This window comes from Lepus europaeus, chromosome 13 (assembly GCF_033115175.1).
Source record: "Lepus europaeus isolate LE1 chromosome 13, mLepTim1.pri, whole genome shotgun sequence".
In the NCBI taxonomy this organism is placed as follows: Eukaryota; Metazoa; Chordata; class Mammalia; order Lagomorpha; family Leporidae; genus Lepus; species Lepus europaeus.
In genome coordinates this window covers 87,008,574-87,034,837 of record NC_084839.1, presented here as the reverse complement: position 1 = coordinate 87,034,837, position 26,264 = coordinate 87,008,574, and the positions used below count along the sequence as shown (strand labels likewise).

The following is a 26,264-nucleotide window of genomic DNA, read 5'->3' as shown; positions in this document are numbered from 1 at the left end:
CTAGTGATAATGGCATTTTTTCATATATCTGTTGGCCTTTTGTATTTCTACTTTTGAGAGCTGTCCAGGTCCTATGCTCATTTCCTAACTGGATTAGTTTTTGTTGTTGTTGAGTTTTTTGAGTTGTTGATACATTCTGGATATTAATCCTTTATTGGATAAGAAGCTTGCAAATATTTCACCCCATTTTGTTGAATGTCTCTTCACTCTGTTGTTTGTTTAGTTGTGCAGAAGCGTCTAAGTTTGATGTAATTTCATTTGTCTAGTTTTGCTTTTGTTGCCTGTGCTTTTGGGGTCCTATCCAAAAAGTCATCCTACATCAGTATCTTGAAGTGTTTTCCCTATGTTTTCTTCTAGTAGTTTCATAATTTCCTGTTTTACATTTAGGTCTTTGGTCCATCATGAGTTGATTTTTGTATATAGGGAGAAGCAAAAATCTCAATTTTATTCTTCTACAGATATACATCCAGTTTTGCTAGTGTTGTTTATTAAAAAGGCTGTCCTTTCTTCAATATATGTTCTTGGCACCCTTGTCAAAAATCAGTTGACTGTATATACATGGATATTTTGGGGCTCTCTGTTTCGTTCTGTTGCGGTACGTGCCAGTTTTTTTAATGCCAGTACTATGCTATTTTAATTGTAGTGTACTTTGAAATCAGGTATTGTGATGCCTCCCACTCGATAAATTTTTTGTTTGTTTGTTTTTTGCTCAAGATTGCTTTGGGTGTTCTGAGTCTTCTGTGATTCCATATGAATTTTAGGATTTTAGGATTACTTTTCCTAATTTTGTAAAGAATGCCATTGGTATTTTGATAGGAATTCAGCATTGAATATGTAGATTGCTTTAGGTAATATAGACATTTTAAATAATATTCTTTCAATCCATGAGGAAGGAACATCTTTCATTTTTTTGTGTGCTTGATTTCTTTCGTTAATATTTTACAGTTTTCATTGTTGAGATCTTTCACTTCTTTGATTAAATTTCTAAGTATTTGATTTTTTGTGTGTGTGTGTGGCTGTTGTGAATAGGACGTCTTTTCTGATTTTTAGCAAGATCATTGTTGGTATATAAAAATACTGCTGTTTTGATGTTGATTTTGTATCCTGCAACTGTACTGAATTGGTTTATCAGTTATAACAGCTTTTTGATGTAGTGTTTAGAGTATTCCATGTTCAACATCATGTCATCTGCAAACAGGTATTTTGACTCTGTGCTTTCCAATTTTGATGCCCTTTATATTTCTTTCTCCTCCCTAAGTGTTCCTGCTGATTCTCCAATATTGTATTGAGTAGGAGTGATGAAAGTAGACATCTTTGTCTTGTTCTAGGTCTGAATAGAATTGCTTTTAGCTTTTACCTGTTCAGTATGATATTGGCTATGGTTTATCATACATAGCCTTAATAATTTTGAGGTATGTTCCTTCTAGATATAATTTGTTGAGAATTTTTTTATCATGAAGAGATGTTAAATCTTATCATTCTGTATCTATTGATACGATTGTTTTATTTTTTTCTAATTCATAATATTGACATTTATGATGTTTATTGATATGTGAGTGCTGACCCACTCTTGGATCTCTGGGATAAATCCCACGTGATCATGATGTATAATCTTTTTTTTTTTTTAGGATTTATTTTTTATTTATTTGAAAGAGTTACAGAGAGAGGGTGAGACAGAGGAGGAAGTGGTGAGAAAAATCTTCAATCCGCTGGTTGACTCCCCAGATGACTGCAATGGCCAGGACTGGACCAGGCTGAAGCCAGGAGCCTGGAGCTCCATTGAGGTCTCCCACGGGGGTGGCAGGGACCCAAGTATTAGGGCTATCTTCTGCTTTTTCCAGGCGCATTAACAGGGAACTAAACGTGTAGTAGCTAGGATTCAAGCCCGCATTCATATGTGATGCTGGCATCACAGGAGGCAGAACGCCGGCCCCATGATGTATGATCTGTTTGATGTTACATTGGATTCAGTTTGCAATATTGTACTGAGAATTTTTGCATCTGTGTGCATCAAGGACATTGGTCTTTAGTTTTCTTTTTGTGTTGTATCAGTTGGCTTTGGTATTATAATGATGCTGGTCTCATAAAAGGAGTTTGGCAGGATTCCATCCTTTTCAGTATTTTGGGGTAGTTTCCTAAGTGTCAGAGTTAGTTCTTTAAATGTTTTTGTAGAATTCAGTAGTGAAGCTATCAGGCCCTAAACTTTTCTTTGATGGAAAACTTAACTACTTTAATATCATTGCTTGTTATACATCTGTTTAGATGTTGTACATGTTCTTGATTTAAGCTTATTAGGTTATATGTATCTAGAAGTTTATTTCTTTGACATTTTCTAATTTGTTAGCGTATAATTGTTCATAGTAGTTTCTTGTGAGCTTTTGTATTTCTGAGGTATCTGTTGTAATGTCTGCTTTCTTTTTTTTTTTTCTTTGTCAGTCTAGCTAAAGGTTTGTCTATTTTGTTTATCTGCTCAAAAAATTGCTCTTTGTTTTGTTTACTCAGATACAGCTATCTTTCTTCTCTTATACTTCTTGGCTATTTTGCAACCTACTTAAGAAATTTTTTCCAAATCTCTGGACGCTAAAATTTCCTCCTGTGTTAAGTTCTGTCATTCATTTGCGGTATCCAGGTTCTTTTTTTTTTCCCCCCTTTGTTTCTTTACTATATGGATCTCCATTTGTAGCAGCATGATTTATTTATTTTTAAGGAAGAATGATAGGGAGAGATAGAGGATCTAACATCTGCTGGTTCACTCCCTAAATGGCCACAACCGGCCAAGGCTTGGCCAGGCTGAAACCAGGAGCCGGGAGTTCCATCCAGGTCTCCTACATGGGTGGCAGAGGCCCAGGCACTTGGGCCATCTTCCACTGCTTTCTCAGGCACATTAGCAGGGAGCTAGATTGGAAGTGGAACAGCCAGGATTTGAACCAGTGCCCATATGGCGTGCCAACAGCACAGGCAGTAGCTTAACCCGCTGAGCCACAAAGCAAGCCCCAGGAGCTCTGCTCTTGTTGAGGGTTTTTGTGATGAATGAATGTTAGGTTTTGCTGAGTGCTTTGTCTGTGTCAGTTGATATGGTCATATTATTTTTCCTCTTTAGCCTGTCGATAGTGTTCCAAACAGAGGGGCTCCTTGACACAGGATATGAGGCACTCCTGAGACGTGCCTGTGTGGGTTTTTCTTTTCTTCCTGATGTTTGGAGAGGAAGGCTTAAAAATCACTCATGTGACTAGTTCAGCCTCGTAAACTTAGAGTGATGATCCAGGTTCCTAATGTCTGGTACTCCCTGCCCCTACCCACAATATGGCTCATATGTCCACTGGTTACTTAGAACATTTGTTGTTCTCATGAATTATCTTGGCAGATTTATCTATCTATCTGTATTTATTTATTTGAAATTCAGAGAGAGAGAGAGAGAGAGAGAGATCTTCATCTGCTTGTTCATTCCCATTATGGCCGCAATGGCCAGTTCTGGGCCAGGCCGAAACCAAGAGTTTGATCCCAGTGTCCCACATGGGTAGCAGGTTCCCAAACACGTGGGCCATCTTCTGCTGCTTTTTCCAGGCCATTAGTGGGAAGCTAGATTGGAAGTGGAGCAGCTGAGACGCGAACTGGCACCCATATGAGGTGCCAACATTGCAGGTGGGGGCTTTACTCACTATGTCACAAATCCAGCCTCTAGAAAGATGTATTAAAATAGGCAGTAGACAGATTGTGTCCAGTTGTCAGTTGGGATATTCAGAAAGTCCTCCTGAAAAGAAAAGGAAAGGGAGCGGGAGAGGAAAAGGGACCCCCAACTAATTATAGTGGAGAAAGTTTTTGATTTGTTAGAGTAACAATATAGGGGAAATACTTTTGGAACAAGAAACAACTGTCAGTTTGTGGTTTTGAATCTAGAGATACAGAGATAGGGAAATTGACTTGCTTCAGTTACTTTGTGTATTTTATAGCTTAATAACTTAACACATGAACTGAATAGGTGCATACCTAGTTTCAGTTCTGTTTCTGTAGGCATATAAAATTATGATAATTGGTTATTTAGACCAAAATATTGTTTTCATGCCATAGTTGAATCCTATGTATTTCTACATCTTTTAAAGAAAACATTTTCCTTTATATTATAGGACTTTGTAATCAATTTCTATTAGCTTTGTTCAACTGACATATTTTATGTTTTTAAGAGGCTCCTAATTAAGAATACAACACACCATAATTACATTACTGTCTAATAGCTTCTAGGTACATTTTCACCAGTTAGATGAAGGATTGATCCAGTTGGATGATGAGCGCTCCTGTGGTGATCATTTTTTTGAATACAGATATCCATGATGATTCCTGAGCAGAAAGCTGGAGCTTCACTCATTCAGTGTTTATTGTAGTTTCTCTGGGATAAGAACTTGATGGAGGTGAACCGAAGTGCAGCAGGTTGGCTGTGATTGCAGAGGAGTGGCAGGGATGGAGGACAGGGGCTTCCCTGCTTAAAATCAGGATGTGCTTTCTAACGGAGGGGAGGCAGGAAGACACCATCCAGTTAGGTATGGTAGTGTAATTAGCGTCTCGCCCTATTGCTAGACTTTCAGCTTGAATCATGCTAGCAAAGCCTGCTACATGGGATTGAACACTAAGCTTCCTCCTGAATCTTGAAAGACCAGCAAATAGGAGCAGTCTATGAACCATATTAAGCTAAAATCATTGTTTCATGTTGTTTTAAATTAACTTTGTATTTCAGAACTTTTTTTTAAAGATTTTTTATTTGAAAGAGGGAGAAACGGGGGTGGGGAGCAGGAATCTTTCATCGTTGTTTCACTCCCCCAAATGACCTTAACAGTCAGGGCTTGGCCAGGCCTTGGCCAGGCCAGGAGATTTGTCTGGATTTTTCACATGAGTGGCCGTGGTTCAACCCCTTGGGCCATTCTCCACTGTCTTTCCCAGACCTTTAGCCAGGAGCTGGATCAGAAATGGAGCAGCCTGGACATAAACTGGCACCATATGAGATGCCTTCATCACAGGCGGCAGCTTTACCCATGGCACACAATTCCAGCCCTTAGAATGATTTTAGATTTATATAAAAATAGCAGAGATAGGCCGGCGCCATGGCTTAACAGGCTGATCCTCCGCCTTGCGGCGCCGGTACACCGGGTTCTGGTCCCGGTCGGGGTGCCGGATTCTGTCCCAGTTGCCCCTCTTCCAGGCCGGCTCTCTGCTGTGGCCCGGGAGGGCAGTGGAGGATGGCCCAAGTCCTTGGGTCCTGCACCCGCATGGGGAGGCGCCTGGCTCCTGGCTTCGGATCAGCGAGATGCGCCGGCCGCAGCTGCCATTGGAGGGTGAACCAACGGCAAAAGGGAAGACCTTCCTCCCTGTCTCTCTCTCTCACTATCCACTCTGCCTGTCAAAAAAAAAAAAAAAAGAAAAAGAAAATAGCAGAGATAGTACCAAGTTCTCATATAGCCCACCCTGGAGTCTCTTACATTGGTATGGTACTTTCATTTTTTACAGTTAATAAGCCAATATTATTCATAAAAGTCCACATTTTATTCACATTTAATTTTTACGTGATTTCCATTTTCTTACGGTTTCTTGTATTTCTGAAGTTTCCATTCTACAGTCCTGTCCAGGACACCACGTTACATCGTCGTCATGTCTCCTTAGGCTCCTCTTCTCTGTGGCTGTTTCTCAGACATGTTTTTGACAGCCCTAACAATTTGGAAGAGTTACTAGGCAGGCATTTTCTTCCACATCCCTCAATTGGGATTTGTCTGATGTTTTTCTCGTGATTGGCTGTGGTTGTGGATTTGGTGCAGAATGGCCATGGAGGTCAGGTGTCATGTTTATTACATATCCAGGCTGCACACTATCAATAGGTCAGTTAACACTGACTGTGATCTTCTGGCAAAAGTAGTGTTTGTCAGGATTCTACACTGTAAAGCTACTCATTTTTTTCTTCCCTTCCATACTGTGTTTTTTGGAAGGAACTTATTTTGTGTATCCTGACATTTAAGGAGTTTTGGAGTTAGGTTCCATTTTCCAAATAGCAGAGTTTCTACATGACTTAGTTGGAATTCTTCTGCACAAAAGAATTTGTCTTTTCTTTCCAGTTCATTTATTCAGTAGTTTACTGATATCCCTGTGGACTCATGTGTATATTGTCTATATATTGGCTTATAATCCAGTGCTGCTTTATTTTTTTATTTTTTTATTTTTATTTTTTGACAGGCAGAGTGGACAGTGAGAGAGAGAGAGAGAGAGGTCTTCCTTTTGCCATTGGTTCACCCTCCAGTGGCCGCCATGGCCGGCGTGCTGTGGCCGGCGCACCACGCTGATCCCAAGGCAGGAACCAGGTGCTTCTCCTGGTCGCCCATGCGGGTGCAGGGCCCAAGGACTTGGGCCATCCTCCACTGCACTCCTGGGCCACAGCAGAGAGCTGGCCTGGAAGAGGGGCAACCGGGACAGAATCTGGTGCCCCGACCGGGTCTAGAATCCGGTGTGCTGGCGCCACAAGGTGGAGGATTAGCCTGTTGAGCCACCACTGCTTTATTTTTAATTGCTCAAATTGCTCTAGCTTTGTTTGTTTGGAGCTCTTCCTGTTGATTATCGCTTACCTTTACCTATCCCCATCTAAGTAGTTTTTTTGACGTTTGTGTGTATTTAATACTGTATTACTTTCTGGCACTGTAAGTGCTTCAGTCTTAGGATCAACTGTGTCTCCAGGGAGCCCTGGCTCCTTTTTTTGGAGAACAATAATAAATCCAAGATGTGGGTAGTAGATGTGTTCTCTGCTGCTTACTGGCCTGTCGTTGTTCTGTGTTTTTTCCCGGCTGACAGAGGAAAGAAGGAAACCAGTGTGTGGACATTAACTCATGTATATATACATCTGTAAATACTCCTGTGAGTTCAAACCTGTGTCACCAACTCTAGTCCATTACCATATCAATTATTCTAGCCTCCTCCCCTTGTTCTCTGTAAACTCCTATTTCAACAGTGAGAAACCTAGCTCGCATCATACACTATCCATGTATTTTGTTGTTTCATTCCAAGATACATGTATAATGGTATCAGAATTGTTACCCCAGATCTCACTGGGAATAGCTCTGTCAACTAAAGTGCAATGCATATTGTCTAGTTTCTTCTGCCTTTAATCTTATTTCCAGGGTTATTTAGGCCAGCACTCTCCCAGACCCACCTCAATGAGGTTGTTTCATTCATTTGTAATTCAGTTAAATTGTTTTATTACCAACCTTCTGTGTGATTTTTAAAAATTTACATAATTTAGATTCACTGTGCTGTAAACTTCTGTTATGACAAATGCATTGTGTCGGATGCTGTCATTACAGTATTGTATAAAATAGTTTCACCAAAATATTTCCTGTGCTGCACTTACTCAACTTTTCTCCATAAGCCCAAGCAACCACTGATCTTTACCATCTGTGGCCTTTTCTAGAATCTCATATACTTGGAATCGTATAGTATATAGCCTTTTCTTTCACTAATAGTCCAGTTTTATGGATGTACCACACAGTTTTTCTGTTCACCTATTAAAGGATATCTTGATTATGTGCAGACTTTGGTAGTATGAATGAGACTGCTATAAAGAGTTGCATGCAGATTTTGGCATGGACATAAGGTTTCAGATCAGTTTGACAAATGCCACTAATGTGATTGCCAGGTTGTATGATCAATCTGTATTAGCTTTTTAGTATCTTGTCTTTGTATTGGTGTATGTAATCTCTTTTTGTTGTTTTCTTCACCTGCTTCTTGACTGAGTCCCTTTTGACTATTGATCCCAGGTCACATCATCACTACAGAAGAGCAGATGATACAGAATTTCAGATGTTCCTTTTGAGGGGAGATACAGTAAACACTCTAGTGATCTTTGCTGTATGCTAATGAGATTTCCAGTTAGTCTTCTAGTAAAAATAATTACCTGAGCTGGTTGAATTTAACTGTTTTGTGCTTTTTTCTACAATAGCAAGAATACATGTTTTCCCTACGTAGCCTGTAGGTTATTAAAGCTAATGTTATTGTATTATTGTTTTATTTTAAAGTATTTTATAGTTGTTAAAATCCTGGAATATTGGTCATATTTCCTCTGCAACCATCACCATCAAGCAATGGATTTTTATATACAAAAGTGTATTAACTTTAAGGTAAAGGATTTTGTTCACATTTATGTTCTTGTAAGTGATAATGTGTTTTATTTCTTCACAGCGTTCATTCAGTCCGAGAGTATAATAGAAGTACTGCGTTTTGATGATGGAGGGCTACTACAGGTAATTTTAAAAATTGAATTATTTCAGTGTCAAGCCTTGAATAATGTGCAATTATTATTTTTCTTTTAAAAATGTAACTGATTTCTCTGTAATATATTTCATGAGCTTCATTTGCATGCAGGTTAGTAGGGTCATTAATAATAAGAGCAAACTAGTTGTAGAATTAAAGCCTGTAAATAAGTAAATCATTAGTTTGTAGCAAGTATGTGTGCCTATGGCTCTGGTGGGCTGAGAGTCAGCTCAGGAGGAAGCTCTCCATGAGTGGTGCCAGTGAGTGAAATGCTAAATTTACACATCGGACCTCGAAATACTCATCCGGGAGAAAATTCTTCTAAACAGTGTAAGTGCTTCAGATTTCACTGGTATTCTTCCATGTGCCATCCTAAGTCACATCTTTATTATGCATCAAGTGAGAAAGTATAATCTGACAATTATTTTGGCCTTCCTGTCAGGCCTAGTTCATATATTACCAGGAAGCACTTATTTTGATCTTCTCAGCTGAAAATCACTTGTGGAATTTCAGAGCTCAAAGAGACAGACTCACTTCTGATTTTTAATTAATTAATTAATTAATTAATTTAAAAGGCAGAGTTCCAGGGAGGCAGAGGCAGAGAGAGGTCTTCTATCTGCTGGTTCACTCCCCAGATGGCCTCAACGGTCAGAGCCGGGCTGATCCCATGCCAGGAGCCAGGAGCTTCTTCTTGGTCTCCCACATTTTGGGCCATCTTCTGCTGCTTTCCCAGGCCATAGCAGAGAGCTGGATCTGAAGTGGAGCAGCCAGGACTCAAACCAGTACCCATATGGGATGCTGGCAGTGCAGGCGGCGGCTTTACCTGCTACGCCATAGTACCTGCCCATCACCTATGATGTTTAGGACTAGGTGTTTTCTCCTTTCTTCCAAGCTTCTATCGTGTTATGTATTTGTCATTACCTGCCAACTTTGTAATGGTAACATTTATTTTTAAAATAGTATGCTACTTGGTAGCATGCCTGATCATTTGTGTTTATTTTATATTCAAGGGAAACAAATGTTTGGGTTAGGAAAGTTGCCCAAGATGCCCTGTCTCTGTAGTGATGGGATCATGGTCTTCTCACTGTAGATGTGATTGTTAGTCTCTTATTACCTGGTACTTCCCAGGATGTATTTTTTACTTATGGATAAGTAAATAAATAATTTACTCTGAAAAAATATTTCCGGTAGTTTATAATTTTTATAAACAGGAAAGGAAAAATTAAAATTAGGTTAAGACAGTAGAGAAAATAATTCTAATAGGGACCTGGAATGGCATTTCTCTTGACATTTTAGCACAGATTTAGATTTAAATTTTATACACTAAGTGAAACAAAGAGAACAAGAAGAAATTAGTGGATTTTGAAGAATCATTTTCTCTGACAGTGAAGCTTATATGTGTTTTGGAAGACAAGCTTTGCTTTCCTGTTAATTTCTAAGTAAATTTATCACTTGCATCTTTATGAACTGTTGAGAAACAGCAGGCACTAGTTGCATGGCACTTGAAGAAAGTCTTTGTATACATTAATATTTTTGAATTGAATAAGAACTGAAGATAACAGAATAAGCTATAATTTATAAATCCATATAACTAGAAACTGATCTGAGTCCCCTAGTTCTTTAATCTGAGTGGAAACTTGGAGATCTTATTGGAATGAATGTTTTGAAGATCTCCCTTGAGGTGGCCGCTTGTGTAATCTGGATGCCAGGCAAATTGGGAGTGCATTTCTGGACAACTCCCAAAGTGTAGTTCTTTTTTGGTTGAGGAAGGATCTGCATTCATTAGGAACCAGACATCTAGGTTGATGATAAGTTGATAAGCTATTCTGAGAATTCTGGAGCATGATTTGTGTTTTTGTTGAGGAAGGCTATCCATCCATGTCTGTGTGGATTTGGCCATGGAAGAGCCCGTGGACTGGGCTTCTTCTGTTCATACTCTTCTGATATTCTTGAATACTTGGATAAGAGCTTGGTTGAGACCTCAGAATTCTATGGCAAAGATAATTTTGTCTTGAAAAAATGTTGAGGGCGGTGGTATCAGTTGGTTACCTGAGCTGTAATAAAACCTCACTAAGGCTCCTGCAGAATATCTCATGTTGAGGTGCTGTGTATGGTGCATAATATCTCTTCAAATAGCTGAGTGTAAGTTTTGAATAGAGTTCATTTGAATATTAAAGAATATTTCCCAGAAGCAACAGTTTTGATATGTTATTCTTCTTGACTGTAATTTTCCAGTAGGTTTGACTATTTTTGAAACAGGTCCTGATTAGAACATAAAAATGTACATGTAGCATTTCTACAGCAGAAAAATGATCAGATTTATCCAAATTAAATTTAAGTTAAAGTGAGGAGAGCTTTAGCAGCAATCTTATTTAATTTTTCCTAACAGCATGCCTTCCCATATCTTGTTACCCTCATGTGACTTGCTCATAGTAACTTTTGTAGTCTTCAAATCAATTGATGAGTCAGTAAAAATGGCCAAACTCAAAAATATTGCTATAAATAGTAGACTTATTTGCCTTATTTTTTTAAAGATAAGGAAAATAAGGTTCATAGAAGTTAAATAATTTGTGTGGTATTCAGTTGTAGAGCAGCAACATCTAACAAAAATATCCCCAGCTGGCGCAGGTAAAGCCACCGCCTGCAGTGCTGGATGCCATTTCAACTCCCTGCTGCTCCGCTGCTGATCCAGCTCTCTGCTATTGCCTGGGAAAGCAGTAGAAGATGGCCCAGGTCCTTTGGCCCCTGCACCCACGTGGGAGACCCGGAGGAAGCTCCTGGCTCCTGGCTTCAGATTGGCCCAGCTCCGGCCATTGCAGCCATTTGGGTAATGAGCTAGTGGATGGAAGACCTCTCTCTCCACCTCTCCTTCTCTCTGTGTGTAACTCTGATTTTCAAATAAATAAATTTTAAAAAAATCCATGGTGTCTAGCTCTAGAACTCTTTCCACAGCAGAACCTGTGCCTTTCTCCCAGATGTGTCTCGTGGATTACCACTTGTTATGTAGTGATTAGAAATGATAATCTGCTCAGCTTGTTTTCTGTGGCCTGTGCTTTGGCCATTGGCGTTCCTGATTGACATGACTATTAAGATATGCTATATAAAATAAGATCAGATGATTCCTAATATGGGCATGGACACCAGGCAGCCCGCATCTCCACAGAGGGAGTCTGCATCCTGCACCACAGGATGTTCTGGTCAACTGTCTCAAACCTTCATCCCACTTTGATTAATCAGAATGATTGGCTCTTCCTAACCTGATCCTTTGAAAGACTCTAAAATGGAATAACAAAAGATACTCTTGACTCTTGCCCTTAAACACATTAATCTGTTCAAAAGCATTAACCTATTTCCTGATCCAGCTTTGTTAAAAATAAGTAAAGATAAAGCCTAAGAAAAGGCTAGTTATGTACTTTTTCCCATTATTCTACCAGAATAATTAGACAAATTTTAAGATGCTGGAAGGCAAGCTCCAGAATGTTCATGTACTAAGAGCACACACAGTTTTATCTTGTAAAGCTTCCAACAAAAGAAATTCTAGCCACTTAATTAGGGACCCTCTAGAGCCTTTTACCAAAAGTTAGCCACTGTCTTTTCCCTAAAGTTTTACCTTCTCAGTATTTATCTCTAAATACTCTAGTTATACCTGGTTTTTGAGTTTCATGCATTTTGTAGTCTTCTTCTTTTCCCCTGGATTCTTTTCTTCTTGTCCTCAGTATAAAGTTCCCAAGATCCTCTGTGCTGAGTGAGATTTAATCTCTCATTTTCAATGCTGCATAGCATTCTATTGGGTGGATGCACCCCGATTCACGTGTGATCTCTGCTGCTTGTGGACATTTTGACTGCCTTCAGGTGTTGGCTGTTCTGAACAGTTCTGTCTTGGTGAACATGCATGTATGTTTCTGGTGGAGCAGAGTGCAATTGCTGCATCACAGGGCATGTGGATTTTCTACATTAATAGTGCCATACGATTTTCCAAAGTGGCGCCTTCAGGTTGCAGTCCTGTCATCAGGAATTCCTCTGTCATACTGTATTCTGGGAGGGAGGTAATGATATCTCATTGTGGTTCTGTGTGTGTTTCCCTGCTTCCTTATAAATCTCAGCAGTTTTGCATGAGTATTTAGCTATTTGGATACTCTGTTTTGCCCATTTTATTGTTGGGTAGTGAGCTTTTTTTCCTTTTGTTCTGTAGGAGTTCTTCCTAATATCTGGGTATAAACTCTTTTTTGGAACCCTGACCTGACACCAGTAATACAAATTCTGTGCATAAGCTCTCTATTGGTTAAATGTATTATAAATATCTTCTTCCCTAGATGAAATATCCTTTTAATTTATGTAATGAGGACTGTGATGAACAGAATTCTTAATTTTAATGAAGTTCAGTCCATCAGCCTTTTCCGTTATGTTTAATACTTAATTGTGTTTTATTGAAGAAACTTTTTCCTATTCCAGGGTCATAAAAGTTATTCTCTGATATTATTTTCTAGGATGTAGAATTTTATTGTTTTGCTTTTGACTAGAAGAATCACAAATTTCATCTGTAATTTTTGTTGTTGATGTGAAGCCAGGTTTTCTTTCTCCCATAGATTTAACTGTCTCAGCCCTCTTTATTGAGTATTTTCTTTTGCTTATTCATAGATCAAGCACCCATACCTTGTGAGTGTTTCTGGACTCTTTTTTAGTGTTCTGTTTTTTGAAAAGCAGAGACAGCCAGCTAGAGAGATCTCCCATCTGTTGGTTAATCTCACACATGTGGCAACAGCTGGGGATAGGACAGGCTAAAGCTGGGAGCCAGGAACTAGGTTCAGGTCTGTCACTCGCCCACTGCCTTCCTGAAAGTGCATTAGCAGGAGGTTGGAATCAAGAGCAGAACTGGAACTCAAACCCAGGCACTCTGATGTGGGATGCCGACATCCCAAGTGATGCCTCCTATGCCAGATTCACGACCTGGTTTTATATTTGTCTGTCCAAATCACAGTATCGTACCATTTTAATTAATGCAATTTTTTTTTTAAGATTTTATTTATTTGAGAGGTAGAGTTAGATAATGAGAGGGAGAGACAGATGAAAGGTCTTCCATCCACTGGTTCACTCCCCAAATGGCCACAATGGTTGGAGCCGGGCCAATCCAAAGCCAGGAGCCAGGAGCTTCTTCCAGGTCTGCCACATGGGTGCAGGGGCCCAAGGACTTGGGCCATCCTCCACTGCTTTCCCAGGCCATAGCAGAGAGCTGGATCGGAAGAGGAGCAGCCAGGTCTAGAACTGGCACCCATATGGGATGCCAGTGCTACAGGTGGAAGATTAACCTGCGCCACAGCACCAGTCCCAGTTTGATTTCAAAAGAATGTTTATTCACTTTTATTTATTTGAAAGTAGAGTGACAGAGAAGGGGAGAAAGAGAGATCTTTGATCTGCTGGTTCACTCCCCAAATGCCACAAGAGCCAGGGCTGGGCCAAGCTGAAGCCAGGAGCCAGGAACTAAACCAGGTCTCCCACATGGGTGGCAGGAACTCAACTACTTGAGCCATCACCTGCTGCCTCCTATGTACATTAGCAGGAAGCTGGACTGGAATTGGAGGAGGGACTGTATCCCAGGCAGGTCCTCTGATTTGGGATGTGGGTGTCCCAAATGGCTGCTTAACCTGCTGCACCATAGCACCTACTCCACTGTACTTTGGAGATCTGGTAGAACAAGGCCTCTCATTTTCTTATTCTTCAGTACATAATGCCTTGGTTATCTTTTCCTGTCTCCTTGCCTTTTATTCTGTTCCTTGGAGAAGTGTCTAGTTGATTCCTTTGTCCATTTTTTAATCAGATTCAGTTTTGTTATTGAATGGTAGTTCTTTATAGATTTTAGTTATTAATCTATTATCAGATACATGATTGGGTATAATTTTCATTTTTTAAAAAAGATTTTTTATTTCCTTGGAGTAGAGTTACAGACAGAGAGAGAGAGAGAGAGAGAGAGATGGGTCTTCCACCCTCTGGTTTACTCCCCAAATGGTCTCAATGGCCAGAGCTGGGTAGCTCTGAAGCCATGAGCTTCTTCTGAGTCTCCCACATGGGTGCAGGTCCCAAGCACTTGGACCATCCTCCACTGCTTTTCTAGGCCATAAGCAGAGAGCTAGATCACAGAGGAGCAGCCTGGGACATGAACTGGTGCCCATATGGGATGCCAGCACCGCAGGCAGAAGCTTAGCCTACTATATGATAGGACCAGTGCCATTATACTTTTCATAACAAAAAGTTAAAGAAATTTGTGTTTAAGTACAGAAAATATGAATTTATGAATACCTACTCACCTATCACTCAGACCTGACAGTTAGCATTTTGCTATATTTGCTTTATCTATACACAGCATTATATTGCTGAAACAATTTAAAGAAAATTACAGACCTTTCTACATATTACCTCTTACACACCTTCAAAAAAGTAAGAGCATTTTCCTGTATCTGCCAAAAATTCATGTTTCCCCATGTATATTCTTAACAATGTCATTTCAAAATAATATATATTAATGGGGAAAAATAATGGCACACGTCTACTGCTTTTTTAGTTTTCACGTGGCAGCCAGCCTGTTGGGGTAAGCTCACCTAATGGCATGGCGTGGTGTGCTGGTATTTCTCCTATGATGCTCAGAACTATTTCCTTTGCAACCTGAACTCCAGCAGTTGCCTCCTCCCCTACTCCAGCCAGAACAGTGTCTTTAGAACTTAGATCAGATCGCGTGTCCATCTCTCCCTTACTCCTTCCTATCCCTCTTTTTTTTTTTTTTTTTTTTTTTTTTTTTAGATTTATGATCCATTGGAGAGGCAAAGCCACAGATAGAGAAGGGGAGAGACAGAGAAAGGTCCTCTGTCTGCTAGTTCACTCCCCAAATGGCCGCAACAGCTGAGCCAGGCCGATATTAAGCCAGGAGCCAGGACCCTCCTCCAGGTCTCCCACATGGGTGCAGGGGTCCAAGCACTTGGGCTGTCCTCCACTACCTTTCCCAGGCCACAAGCAGAGAGCTGGGTCGGAAGAGGAGCAGCCGGGACACAAACCAGCGCCCGTATGGGATGCCGGCACCAGAGGCAGAGGCCCAGCCCACCATGCCATAATACTGCCCCATCCCTCTTGTTTTAGTTAGGAGAGCACCGCATCAAACCTTGCTGAAGCTTAGCAGTGCGCAGCATGATCCGGCCTCTGCCCAGGCCACGAACCGTTGTTTCTCCCCTGTTCTCTCTCAGCTGCAGCCAGGTTGACCTCGTCTCTGTTCCTGAGCCCAGTACTCCATTCCCCGACGAGGGCCATGGCCTGTGCTGCTTCCCCGCTCCGCCCCCCTGCTCTTTTCTCATCCTCCAGGTTTCAGTGTAAATGTCCGCTCCTCAGACAGGTTTGCCTCATGACGTGCTCAGCTGCGTCACCTGTGTATTGCTTTCCGCAACACCTCTACGCTGTGTTCAGATGTAGAAGTCCATATTTATTTAGTTCACAACTCTCTAGCCTGCCCTCTCTTCCACTGTGCTTTGAGCTCTGTGGCAGTAGGGATCAGAGACCCCAGCCTGGCACACACAATGGTCAGAGGTGAACGGGAGAGGCTCACATGATCGTAAGAGGACGGTTCTCACAGAGGACTCTGGCCTAGCAAACTTGTACAGCTCAATTGCATTACCTTGTGTTACCTCCATGTGAGAGCCAAATGATTCTCCCTTAAATTGTATGGTGTGACCAGTCAGTTCATATGATTTTGAGAACAGGTTTAGCCTGAAAAGCCAAGTGGGTTTAAGATCCAAGTTTGAAAGTACAGTAGAATACTTTGGATATCGTATATGTCTGTAGTGTAAAAATTACTTGTAGTGTTTTCATCATCATCTTCTTCCTTTTACAGACTGAGACAACACTTGGACTCAGCTCATATCAACAGAAAAGGTAAGGCTTACGGATTTGGTAAGATGTTCACATTCTTTCAGTTCCTTCTGGGGGATTCCTGTGGTTCCCCCCCTTTCTTTCCCCTAAACATTTTTGGTAAAGAGGGAACAGCAAATTGTATGTCACACTGTAAAACATATTTCCACATATTGTGTATGGCAACCCAGTTTAATTCTGAATTTGCTTGTGGTGCAGTGTGTGGCATGCCTCCCCTGCAAATGCTGGGGGCTCGTCCTCGGCACCAGAGCGCCCCTTGCCGTGGAGGAGGAGTGGCCGTGGCATTTCCCTCGTGGCTCTCCCTGCCTTTTACAGACTGACCTTTGCTGCCCTCCCTCAGTTACCAGGGCTGCCTGCAGACTCCCAGAGAGGCTTGGAGCCGTGGAACCCAGTCTTGTGACTCAAAGACCCCTGTTTCTTTTCTTTTTTCCTTTTCTTTCTTTCTTTTTTTTAATTTGACAGGCAGATTTAGACAGTGAGAGAGAGAGAAAGGTCTTCCTTCTGTTGGTTCACCCCAACAAATGGTCGCTATGGCCAGCGTGCTGTGCCGATCCGAAGCCAGGAGCCAGGTGCTTCCTCCTGGTCTCCTATGCGGATGCAGGGCCCAAGCACTTGGGCCATCCTCCACTGCCTTCCCAGGCCACAGCAGAGAGCTGGCCTGGAAGAGGAGCAACCAGGACTAGAACCCAGCACTCATATGGGATGCTGGCGCCACAGGCAGAGGATTAACCAAGTGAGCCATGGCACCGGCCCCCTCAAAGACCCTGTTTCAACACAGCCTCCCTGTGATAACTAGGGTAGAGGTGTTACACCTCCAGAATGATGAGAACACATACATGTGTGTGGATTTGAAGACACTTTCTCTACTCCCCACCCCTCATTTCTGGTTTTTTGGTGCCTTCTCACAGAGTTAGTGAGGCAGGGTAAAAGGAGATGCTGGCCTCATTGCCTTCCCATGTCCCGTGAGAGACTGCGTGGCACCTGAGGGCAAGTGCAAACTGTCTGACCTATCCTTCCAGCAGTGTTTCGTGTTCTGTCAGCTAAGACTCTCTTACCCCATCCCCCATAGATTTAAATGAGTTTAGCTTTGAAGGTACAATAGCTTAGAAGAGTGATGCCAGGAATAACTGGTCAAGCCCCTAGGACCTGTTGTAGTAAATGCTCTTGGGTAACACTGGGATGATGGCACTAATATCACTGGTGTTCTCAGATAGGGAGCCCATTTCACAGGTTTAAAAATCCAATTATTTTACAGCGTGTATTTTTAGAAGAATGTTTTATTCTGTCATCGCTTGTACAGTCTTCAAAAAAGTTCATGGAAAATGGCTGTTTTTAAAATGCCATGTATAGATTTCAAAATTTTTTCACCAAAATAAACTTTTGACTCCATTTTCCCACAAATTTTCTTAAGTACTCTGTAGATATATTTATTTCTTTGAAAGGCAAAGTGATAGGGAGAGGGACAGAGAAATCTTCCATCTGCTGGTTTTACTCCACAAATGGCTGCAAAAGCCAGGGCTGGTCCAGGCTTAAGCAAGGAGCCCAGAGCTACATCTAGGTCTCCCATGTGAGTGGCAGGGGTCCAAGCTCCTGGGCCGTCCTCTAGATACATTAGCAGGGAGCTGGATAGGAAGTGGAACTGCCAGGATTGGAGCTGGGGCCACAACATGGGATGCCTGCCAGTACTACAAGCAGCAGCTTAGCTCACTGAGCCACAGTGCCGGCCCCAACTATTACTTAATCCATAAACATTCTTTGAACTTTGTCAATTGTCCCATTAATGGCCTTTATTTAAAAAAAATTTTTTTTGGCCCAGAGCTCAAGCCCTCACATTTAATTTTCATGTTTCTTTAGGATCTGCTTCAATGTGGAACAACTTATTTGTCTGTTTTATCTAACTTTGACATGTTTGAAGAGTAGAGGCTACCTATTTTATAGACTACCCCAGTTTGGATTTTCTAGTATTTCCTTGTGATTTGATTCAGTTTATGCTTTTTTTGACACAGATATTACAGAAGTTTGTTTCCTTCTCCATTGAGCCTATAAGTACTTGCTGTCTATTCTTTGTTTTGTAATTCCTAAGTATCTTTAGAGAAGTACTTTGAGACTATATAAATATCTTCTCTGACTAGTTGTAGTATCTTGATTAACAGTTACTACTCTAGTGATAGTTTTTTAATCTCCTCATTCTACTTTTGTTAGTTGACATTCTAATAGAAGTAAGCTGGGGAGTAAAGGTCAGAGTTCACTTTTCTCCAGTTATTTTACGATCATTTTCATTGCTGTCAAAAATCACATGTACTTGTATCTGTTGTGTGTCTTTACATGCCCTGTCACTCATTGGGCCCTTTGGTACTTTATGGCACTTGTTCCAGGCTTATCTTGTCATTTCCTTCCCCTACCCTGAAAGAGTTCATTTCAGTGAGGACGCCTGCTGCCTTGTAGTGGAGGATGATACTTGGAAACTATGACTCGTGTGCCCTGTGTACTTGCCTTGGGTGTGGGGGATCTCATTGCTAACGAGGTGTCATTATCTTCAGCCTTCTTAAGTGAAAGAGTTGGGAAAAAGTGTTGACATATACGTACATATTTACTGTCTATACACACATAAACATGCATTTATATAAAAAACCGTGTTGTTACTGATACCTCCAGTTTTAATACAAAAACAGTATTCTTTTTATCTGTCCTTCCCTTCATTGTTTCTGTCTATTCTCCAACAATGAGAAACCTGGCTCCTGTTTGCAGTATCTGTATGATTTGCCTAATTCTAGAATATGGATAAATTAGTTTCAGAATCATTAACCCATAGCATCATGAAAAACGGACCTACTAATTACAGTAGAGCGTTTGTCTAGAATCCTTCCTTCATTTGGTCCTTCCTCTCCTGTCTAAGGACGTATCATCAAAATACTGTGTTCCTAATTGACAGGGGCTTTGGTGTTCTTCATCGTTCCCCTTGCTTCCCCTTTCCTTGCATCCTCTCCTCCACCCCCCCTCCGTAGTGGTTATGTACATTGAAATAACGTGTGTATTTCATTTGAGATTTTTATGACCATTTTATGCATATAAAACTTGATATTTTATGCATATAAAATTTGAGATTTTTATCTCCACTTTATATTAACCTATTGTCCTTCATTCATTTGAGCATTTTGCTTTCTAACATTTTGCTTTTGCCCACAGTGCTTTAAAGAATAACCCCCTATATATGTAACTGTGTATTTTGAGGATTATCTTTAGGGTAAATTCCCATAACGCATACTGCTGAGTCAAAAGATAAGTGCAGATGTAATTTGTGGTATTGAAAGTGTATGTATAGAAATAACCAACAGCTATATTAGTGATGCTCATCAGAGAAATTCAGGTTAAAACCACAATGAAATATCACCTCACATCTGTTAAAATAACAACAAAAAGACAAGAAGTAATGACTGTTAGTGAGGCTGTGGGGAAAAGGAGAGCCTGGTACATTGTTGGTGGAAATATAAATTAATAAAGCTGTGTGGAGTTTCCTCAAGAAATCAAAAAGAGAGCTATTATTTGAATTAGCAATCCTACAGCTAAGTATATATCCCCAAAGGAAATGAAATCAGTGTGTCCAAGAGATATATATACTTCCATTGCAGCATTTTCACAATAGCCAGAGTATGGAATCAACCAAATGTCCCATCAGCAGACAAATGGGTAAAGAGAATGTGATATGTGTATACGATGGAATGCTATGCAACCATAAAACGGAAGTCCTGTCATTTGCATAGGTGAATGTTATGGATACTGGAGGAAATGATGTTAATGAAATGAGTCTGGCACAGAATGATAAATATCACATGATCTCAGTTGCTGTGAAACCTAAAAAAACTTGACCCGTAGGAGCAGAGTGTTGAGGGTGTCAGGGTTGAGGAGATAACAGTCACAAGACACTAAATCTCATTTAGTTAGGAAGAGCGAGTTCAAGTGATCTATTGTACCAGCATGATGACTGTAGTTAATGTATTGTAATCTTGAAAATTGCCTAGATTTTAAATGTTTTCACCATTAAAAAATGATAATTTGTGAGGTAATGAATGTTAGTTAGCTAGATTTAGCCATTCCACAGTCCGTTATATATTTTAAGGTATATTTTTCACCATGAATAGGTACAATTTTATTTATGAAGCAAGTAGATAAGTAGGCAGTTAGTGTATGTTTGGTATAAATTCCTAGAAGTAGAATTGGTGAGTCAAAAACATGTGTGTGTGTTAGTTGTCGCAAATTATCCTTCAAAATAACTGAGCCAGTTTGCCTACCTTCCATCTACTAGAAGGAGAGACTGTTTCTCACAGCCTTTCCTACGGATTTTGTTAGACTTCTGAACTTTCGCCAATCTGATAGGTGAGAAAAGCTGTCATAGTGCAGTCTTAGTTTCTCTTTTTCAGCTTATGAATAGGGCTAACTGTCTGTTACGATTTTATTGATAAGTTCTATCAGGCACCTAATAGAGAAATATACTAGTTGTACACAAAGAAAAGAGGATGGTATCCTTCTCCACAAATTTCATGAGATGCCATTTGCAAGTATTACAAGAAAACTGGAGCCTATATCACTTACAAATATATATGCAGAAATCCTTAGCAAAATATTAACAAATTGAATTTATGAAATATATTAGGGATAATAATCATGACCAAAAAGGACTTAACATAGGAATATAAGAAAGACTGATTAACATTTGAAAATCAGTATACCTTTTCTTCTTTAAAACCCTACATAAAAACATGAATAGGTGTAGAGAGAACATATGATAAAATTCAGCATTTGTAATTTAAAATGTATAGATAACAAAGTAGGAGTGGAAAACTATTTTGCCAACCTGATAAAGAGTACATGTGGAAAAATAACAGCTAACATAGCACTTGTTGCCAGAAGATTGAGTGCTAAGACTGGGAAAGGGGCAGAGATACCTACTTCGATCACTTCTGTTCAGTGTTGTTCTTGATGTGTTACGTACGGCAAGACACGGAACTCAGAGGTCCCTGATTGGAAAGGAAGAAGGGGAGAAAGGATTTTGGCTATAAACAGTGTGATTTTGGACATAGAAAATCTTAGGGGTACTAAACAACTGATGAGAACTAATAAATGAATTCAGTAAGATTGAGGGGTACGTAATAATTAGAAATAACTTCAGTTCCTCCATAACAATTACAGAAGTAAAGTGTTATAGAAAAAATGCCATTTACAATAGCATCAGAAAATATTACAAATTGGAATAAATGTAACAAAAATGTCTTGAGACCTTTACTCTTAAAACTAGAACGTATTGTAGCAAATAGTTAAAGGAATCCTAGATATATTGAGAAACTGTTCATAGATTGGAAAATCAACATTCTCCCCAGATGGTTTTAGATTAAGGACAGTTCCAGTTAAAATACCAACAGATACTTTTGTAGAAATTGACAGGCTGATTTTCAAATTTATATAGAAATATTCAGCACCTAGAATAGCCCAAGCAAGACTGGAAAAACAGCTGCAATTTGGAGGACTTAACATCTGTTTTGAAGACCCAGTTTCAAACCCTTTGACAGAATGTGCCAAGATCATTCAGTGGCACAAGGGTAGTCTTTTTGAACAAATGTTAGATCTACTGGAAACATACCTAGAAATGAAAAACAAAATGAATTTTTAATTCTTAACTCATACTATACACCAAAGTTAGCTTTAAATGAATAATAAACAGGCATATATGTAAAAGCTAAAGGTGTAATACTTTTAGAATAAAGTAGAAGTCTTTTGGTAGAAATATTTGCAACTTAGATACACTTTTCTTAAGATACCAAAAATGTATATCATACAAGAAGTGAAATCGGACTTTATCAAAGTTAAAAACTTGTACCCTTCAAAAGATACCATTAAAAATATGGAAAGGAGGCCGGCGCCGCGGCTCACTAGGCTAATCCTCCGCCTTGCGGCGCCGGCACACTGGGTTCTAGTCCCGGTCGGGGCGCCGGATTCTGTCCCGGTTGCCCCTCTTCCAGGCCAGCTCTCTGCTGTGGCCCAGGAGTGCAGTGGAGGATGGCCCAAGTGCTTGGGCCCTGCGCCCCATGGGAGACCAGGAGAAGCACCTGGCTCCTGCCTTCAGATCAGCGCGGTGCGCTGGCCACAGTGCACCGGCCACAGCGCACCAACCGTGGTGGCCATTGGAGGGTGAACCAACGGCAAAAGGAAGACCTTTCTCTCTGTCTCTCTCTCTCACTGTCCACTCTGCCTGTCAAGAAAAAAAAAAAAAAAGGGAAAGGTAAGTCCAGGATGTAGAGAAAATATTTGCAGTACATATACCTAGAATATATGAAATTTTTTTATGACTTAGTAATAAGCTAAATGTTCCAGTTAGAGAAAATGTTTGCAGTACATATATCTAGACTATATGAAGTTTTTTGACTTAGTAATGAGGTAAACATTCCAGTTTAAAAACTTTGAATAGACCTTTGTTAAAAGGGATACCCATCTTAAAAGAAAAGTAAAAGAAGTTTGAATGGTTTCACCATAAAGAAAATATAAATGCTTGAAAAGATAGCTTTGTTTACCCTGACTATACATTATACAATGTGTACATGTATTGATAAATCAGATGGCATTCCATATACACATGCAATTTTCGTGTCTGTTAAATTTTTAAAAATCAAATCTAAAAAATTATCCAATTATGATACATAATTTTAATTATTAGCATTAGGGAAATGCAAATTAAAACTAAAATGTATTTTTTGGAGAAAAATATATAGAAGTTCTGCTCATTTCTCTTAAGTCTCTGTTTATTTAGCTAATAACTATAAACTGTTGGTGACTGAAAGTTTAACTTGTTGAGGTACTTCTTCCTGCATGCCCCTATGAATTTGTGGTTGTAGTGCTTGTTTGTGGATCAGTTGCAAGATAATAGTTTCCAAACGGGAAATGTGCTTAAAAATAGAGGTTTCTGGGCTCTGTACTAGATGTAAGGAATCAGATTCTGGAAACGGGGCCCTGTCGTGTGCATTTACACACGCATTCTAGCTGTTTAAAATGCAGGTAAGCCCCAAACCACTCTTTAAGAAAAAGTGGCCAAAGAGTACCTTTTGCTTAGGTGGTAGTTGGATCATAGGGACAAAACTTTTAAGTTTCCTAGCTAAAACAAACTTCTGGAGCACCAGGAAGGCCCTCTGTATTTGGGTTTTGGGATTGCCTACCCAACTTTGACCTGCAGTTCGCCACACAGCATAAAACATTCCCTTCAGGATTTCTCCACACATCACCCTTTAAGTGAAAATTGTAAGCAAATGACTGAACTGCAACTTCAGAATAGATAAAATCACTGTAGAAAGCAGGGAAGCCTGTATTGTAATATGTCCTTGCATTGAAATGGGAAAAAGGTACTGTTTTTCATGGTTTCTTCCTCAATTTATTTTTCAACACCATGTATTTGCAAACATTTGTTTTCTGTTAAAAAAGCACTAACCCATGTCGTGCCCTTTCTACGTGTGGCAGCAACCATTTCCGTAGTCTGCATGGCTGACTGCTCTGTAGCTGCACTGATTCTGTTGAACAAGATCATAGCTGTGTCCGCTGGTGTTGACGGCTCACATAAATGGTGAACTGGTTTTGGGCAAAAGTCCACTGCTGTGTTGAAAACATGTATTTTTTTATGAGGGAATCATCTTTTATGAATTATTTCCTCAGTATCAGAGTAAGAATTGCTGAGCACCACTTCTGTAGAGCATTTTACAGGAAGTCTTAGCACAGGGCGTTAAGAAAAGAGAAACAGAATCAAAAGACTTTGAAAGAAATGGAACTGTGCAACTCACAGATGACCTTCTACAGTGAGCATTCCATTTCTTCAGTTTGACAGCATCTGTGGCAACAGTGGAACATCTTGAGAGAATGTAGATAAACTGTTAGACTTACAAGGCGACTGAACGTAAGCCCATTATGTGAAAACCATTACAATGTTAAACTTAAGCAGTGTTCATTTATATCTAGTCATTTATGTAATACCTCCTTCTAAATAGTGTATCTCAAATTTAACTGCACAATAACACTCTTGAACATCTTCCCATCTGCCTCTCCCTGCATCCAACCCATCTCTACCATGTTACAACTGAGTATCCAAACTCTTAGACTAACTAAGGTGTGATTCCTGCCTTTTCTCTCACTGTCCCTAATCATTCTGTAGTCTGTAGCTTCCAGATACAGTCAGGAAGCAGCCACTTCTCACCACTCTCCCTGTTAGGAAACTGGCGCAGTTTTAGCCAGGTGGCCACAAGGCCCAACCTCTGTGGTCAAGCTCCACCCCCATGCTAATGGGATTTGCTGCTCCTGTTTCCTTGCCCACCCTCAGGCAAAGTTTTAAAAGGGCCTGTTCCTGAACGCGAGCTCTCTTGGCTCTTCTCTCTCGGTTCTTCTCTTGGCTTCTCTCTGCTCTCTTGGTTCTTCTCTCCTGCTCACTCTCTCTAGCCTCCTCTCCTCTCTCACTTCCCCTCTTCTCTTTCTCTCTTGCCCCTCGCTGCCCCTTCACTCTGGTCTCTTGGGTGTTCCCCAATAAACCCTTTCCCTTATGTCGGCGTTCGGTGTGTTTTGTGACGGCTAACATTAATATATAGCACTCCCTCGCCGTCACCGTAGACCATAGCTCTCCTCGCCTCTATTGCCTGAATCCCTGCAGGACCTCTCTGCTTCCTCTCTGCTCCGGCAACCTGTTCTTCAGGGAAGCCTGGGTTCACATTTTCTAAATGCGTCAGATCATGTTACTTCCTTGCTTCACACACTGTAGAGAGGCTTTTTGTTAACACGAGAATGCTAGCTGCTACAAGGGCATCTGACCCAGAAACCGACTCCTGCTCCTTCTTCCCTGCCTTCTGGTCTCAGCTTGCCAAGTACATTCCTACTTTCTTTCCCGGTTTTCCACCATTCAGGCCTCAGTTCCAGTGTCTCTCCTGAGAGAGGCTTTCTCTGCTCTACCACATCACACGCCATCACCTAACAGAGCCTACTTTTGTCCTCCCCACTGAGATGTTAGTGCCATGAGAGCAGGCACTTTGTTCTGTCGCCCCAGCCTCTAGACAGTGGCTGGCATAAAGTATGTGTGCAGGACATTGAGGTTGAGTGAATGAGTGTGCGCTCTTTCCCTGCATGGCCACTTCAGACATTTCCATCACAACTTGCAGAATAGAACATCTGACACGGCAAAGACAAGTACCCATATCTTGATCTGACACAGTCCGTGTTTATATATGTGAAGTAATGATTATTTTATGAATTGTGAAGTTCCTAGAAAATCTAATTAAAAGATAAGCTTACTTTGCAAAAATATTTTGAAGTCCAGGTGTATGAAGAGTCTTCAAAAAGTTCAGGGAAGATGCATATTATGAGAAAACTGCATGGATCTTAAGATTTTCACACCAAAATGAACTTTCTTTTAATTCCATTTTTCACCAACTTTTTAATTCCCTCATTTTTTCTTGATTTGAATAAGATTATATTTTAAAAAATTTTATTTACTTATTTGAAAGGCAGAGTTAGAGAGGTCTTTTATACGCTTGTTCCCTCTCCAGATGGCCACAACAGCCAGAGCTGCGTCGATCTAAAGGCAGGAGCTTCTTCTGGGCCTCCCACATGGATGCACGGGCCCAAGTCCCATCTCCCACTGCTTTCCCAGGCCATAGCAGAGAGCTAGATCAGAAGTGGAGCAGCTGGGACTTGAACCATCACCCATATGGGATGTCGGCACTGCAGGTGGCAGCTTTACCTGTTATGCCACAGTGCCAGCCCCTGAATAAGAGTTTCTTTAAGTTTGGGTTCTTTACTGTTAAAACTCAGCATCGTGTATTAAAAGAACCATATGATTCATCTCTACAAAGGGCCGAAAGCAAGAAGGCGTAGATTCTGTACCTCTTGCTGTGGGTGGCAGCTGCATTGCAAGGACTGTGCCTTTTTTAGTTTTGTGTAAAATATCACATTTGGTGTTTTCTTCCTTTTTTGTGTTTGTCACCTTTTCTGTTCCACATAGGTAGAGGTATTATCAAGCAGTACAGGATACACTAACTTGATTGTACCACTCAGACTGTTTC

The 26,264-nt window shown here is 40.5% G+C and overlaps 1 protein-coding gene across 2 annotated transcripts in view; it reads left to right on the top strand.

The window, feature by feature from the left end:
• TMEM131 (transmembrane protein 131) overlaps nucleotides 1-26,264 on the top strand; it is a 172,928-nt gene that overhangs the window by 51,741 nt on the left and 94,923 nt on the right. For both annotated transcript variants that reach the window (XM_062209925.1, XM_062209926.1), the window contains exons 2-3: nucleotides 8,206-8,267; nucleotides 16,148-16,188. In XM_062209925.1, the coding sequence (XP_062065909.1) occupies nucleotides 8,206-8,267; nucleotides 16,148-16,188 (103 nt within the window). The remainder of the gene's footprint in view (nucleotides 1-8,205; nucleotides 8,268-16,147; nucleotides 16,189-26,264) is intronic.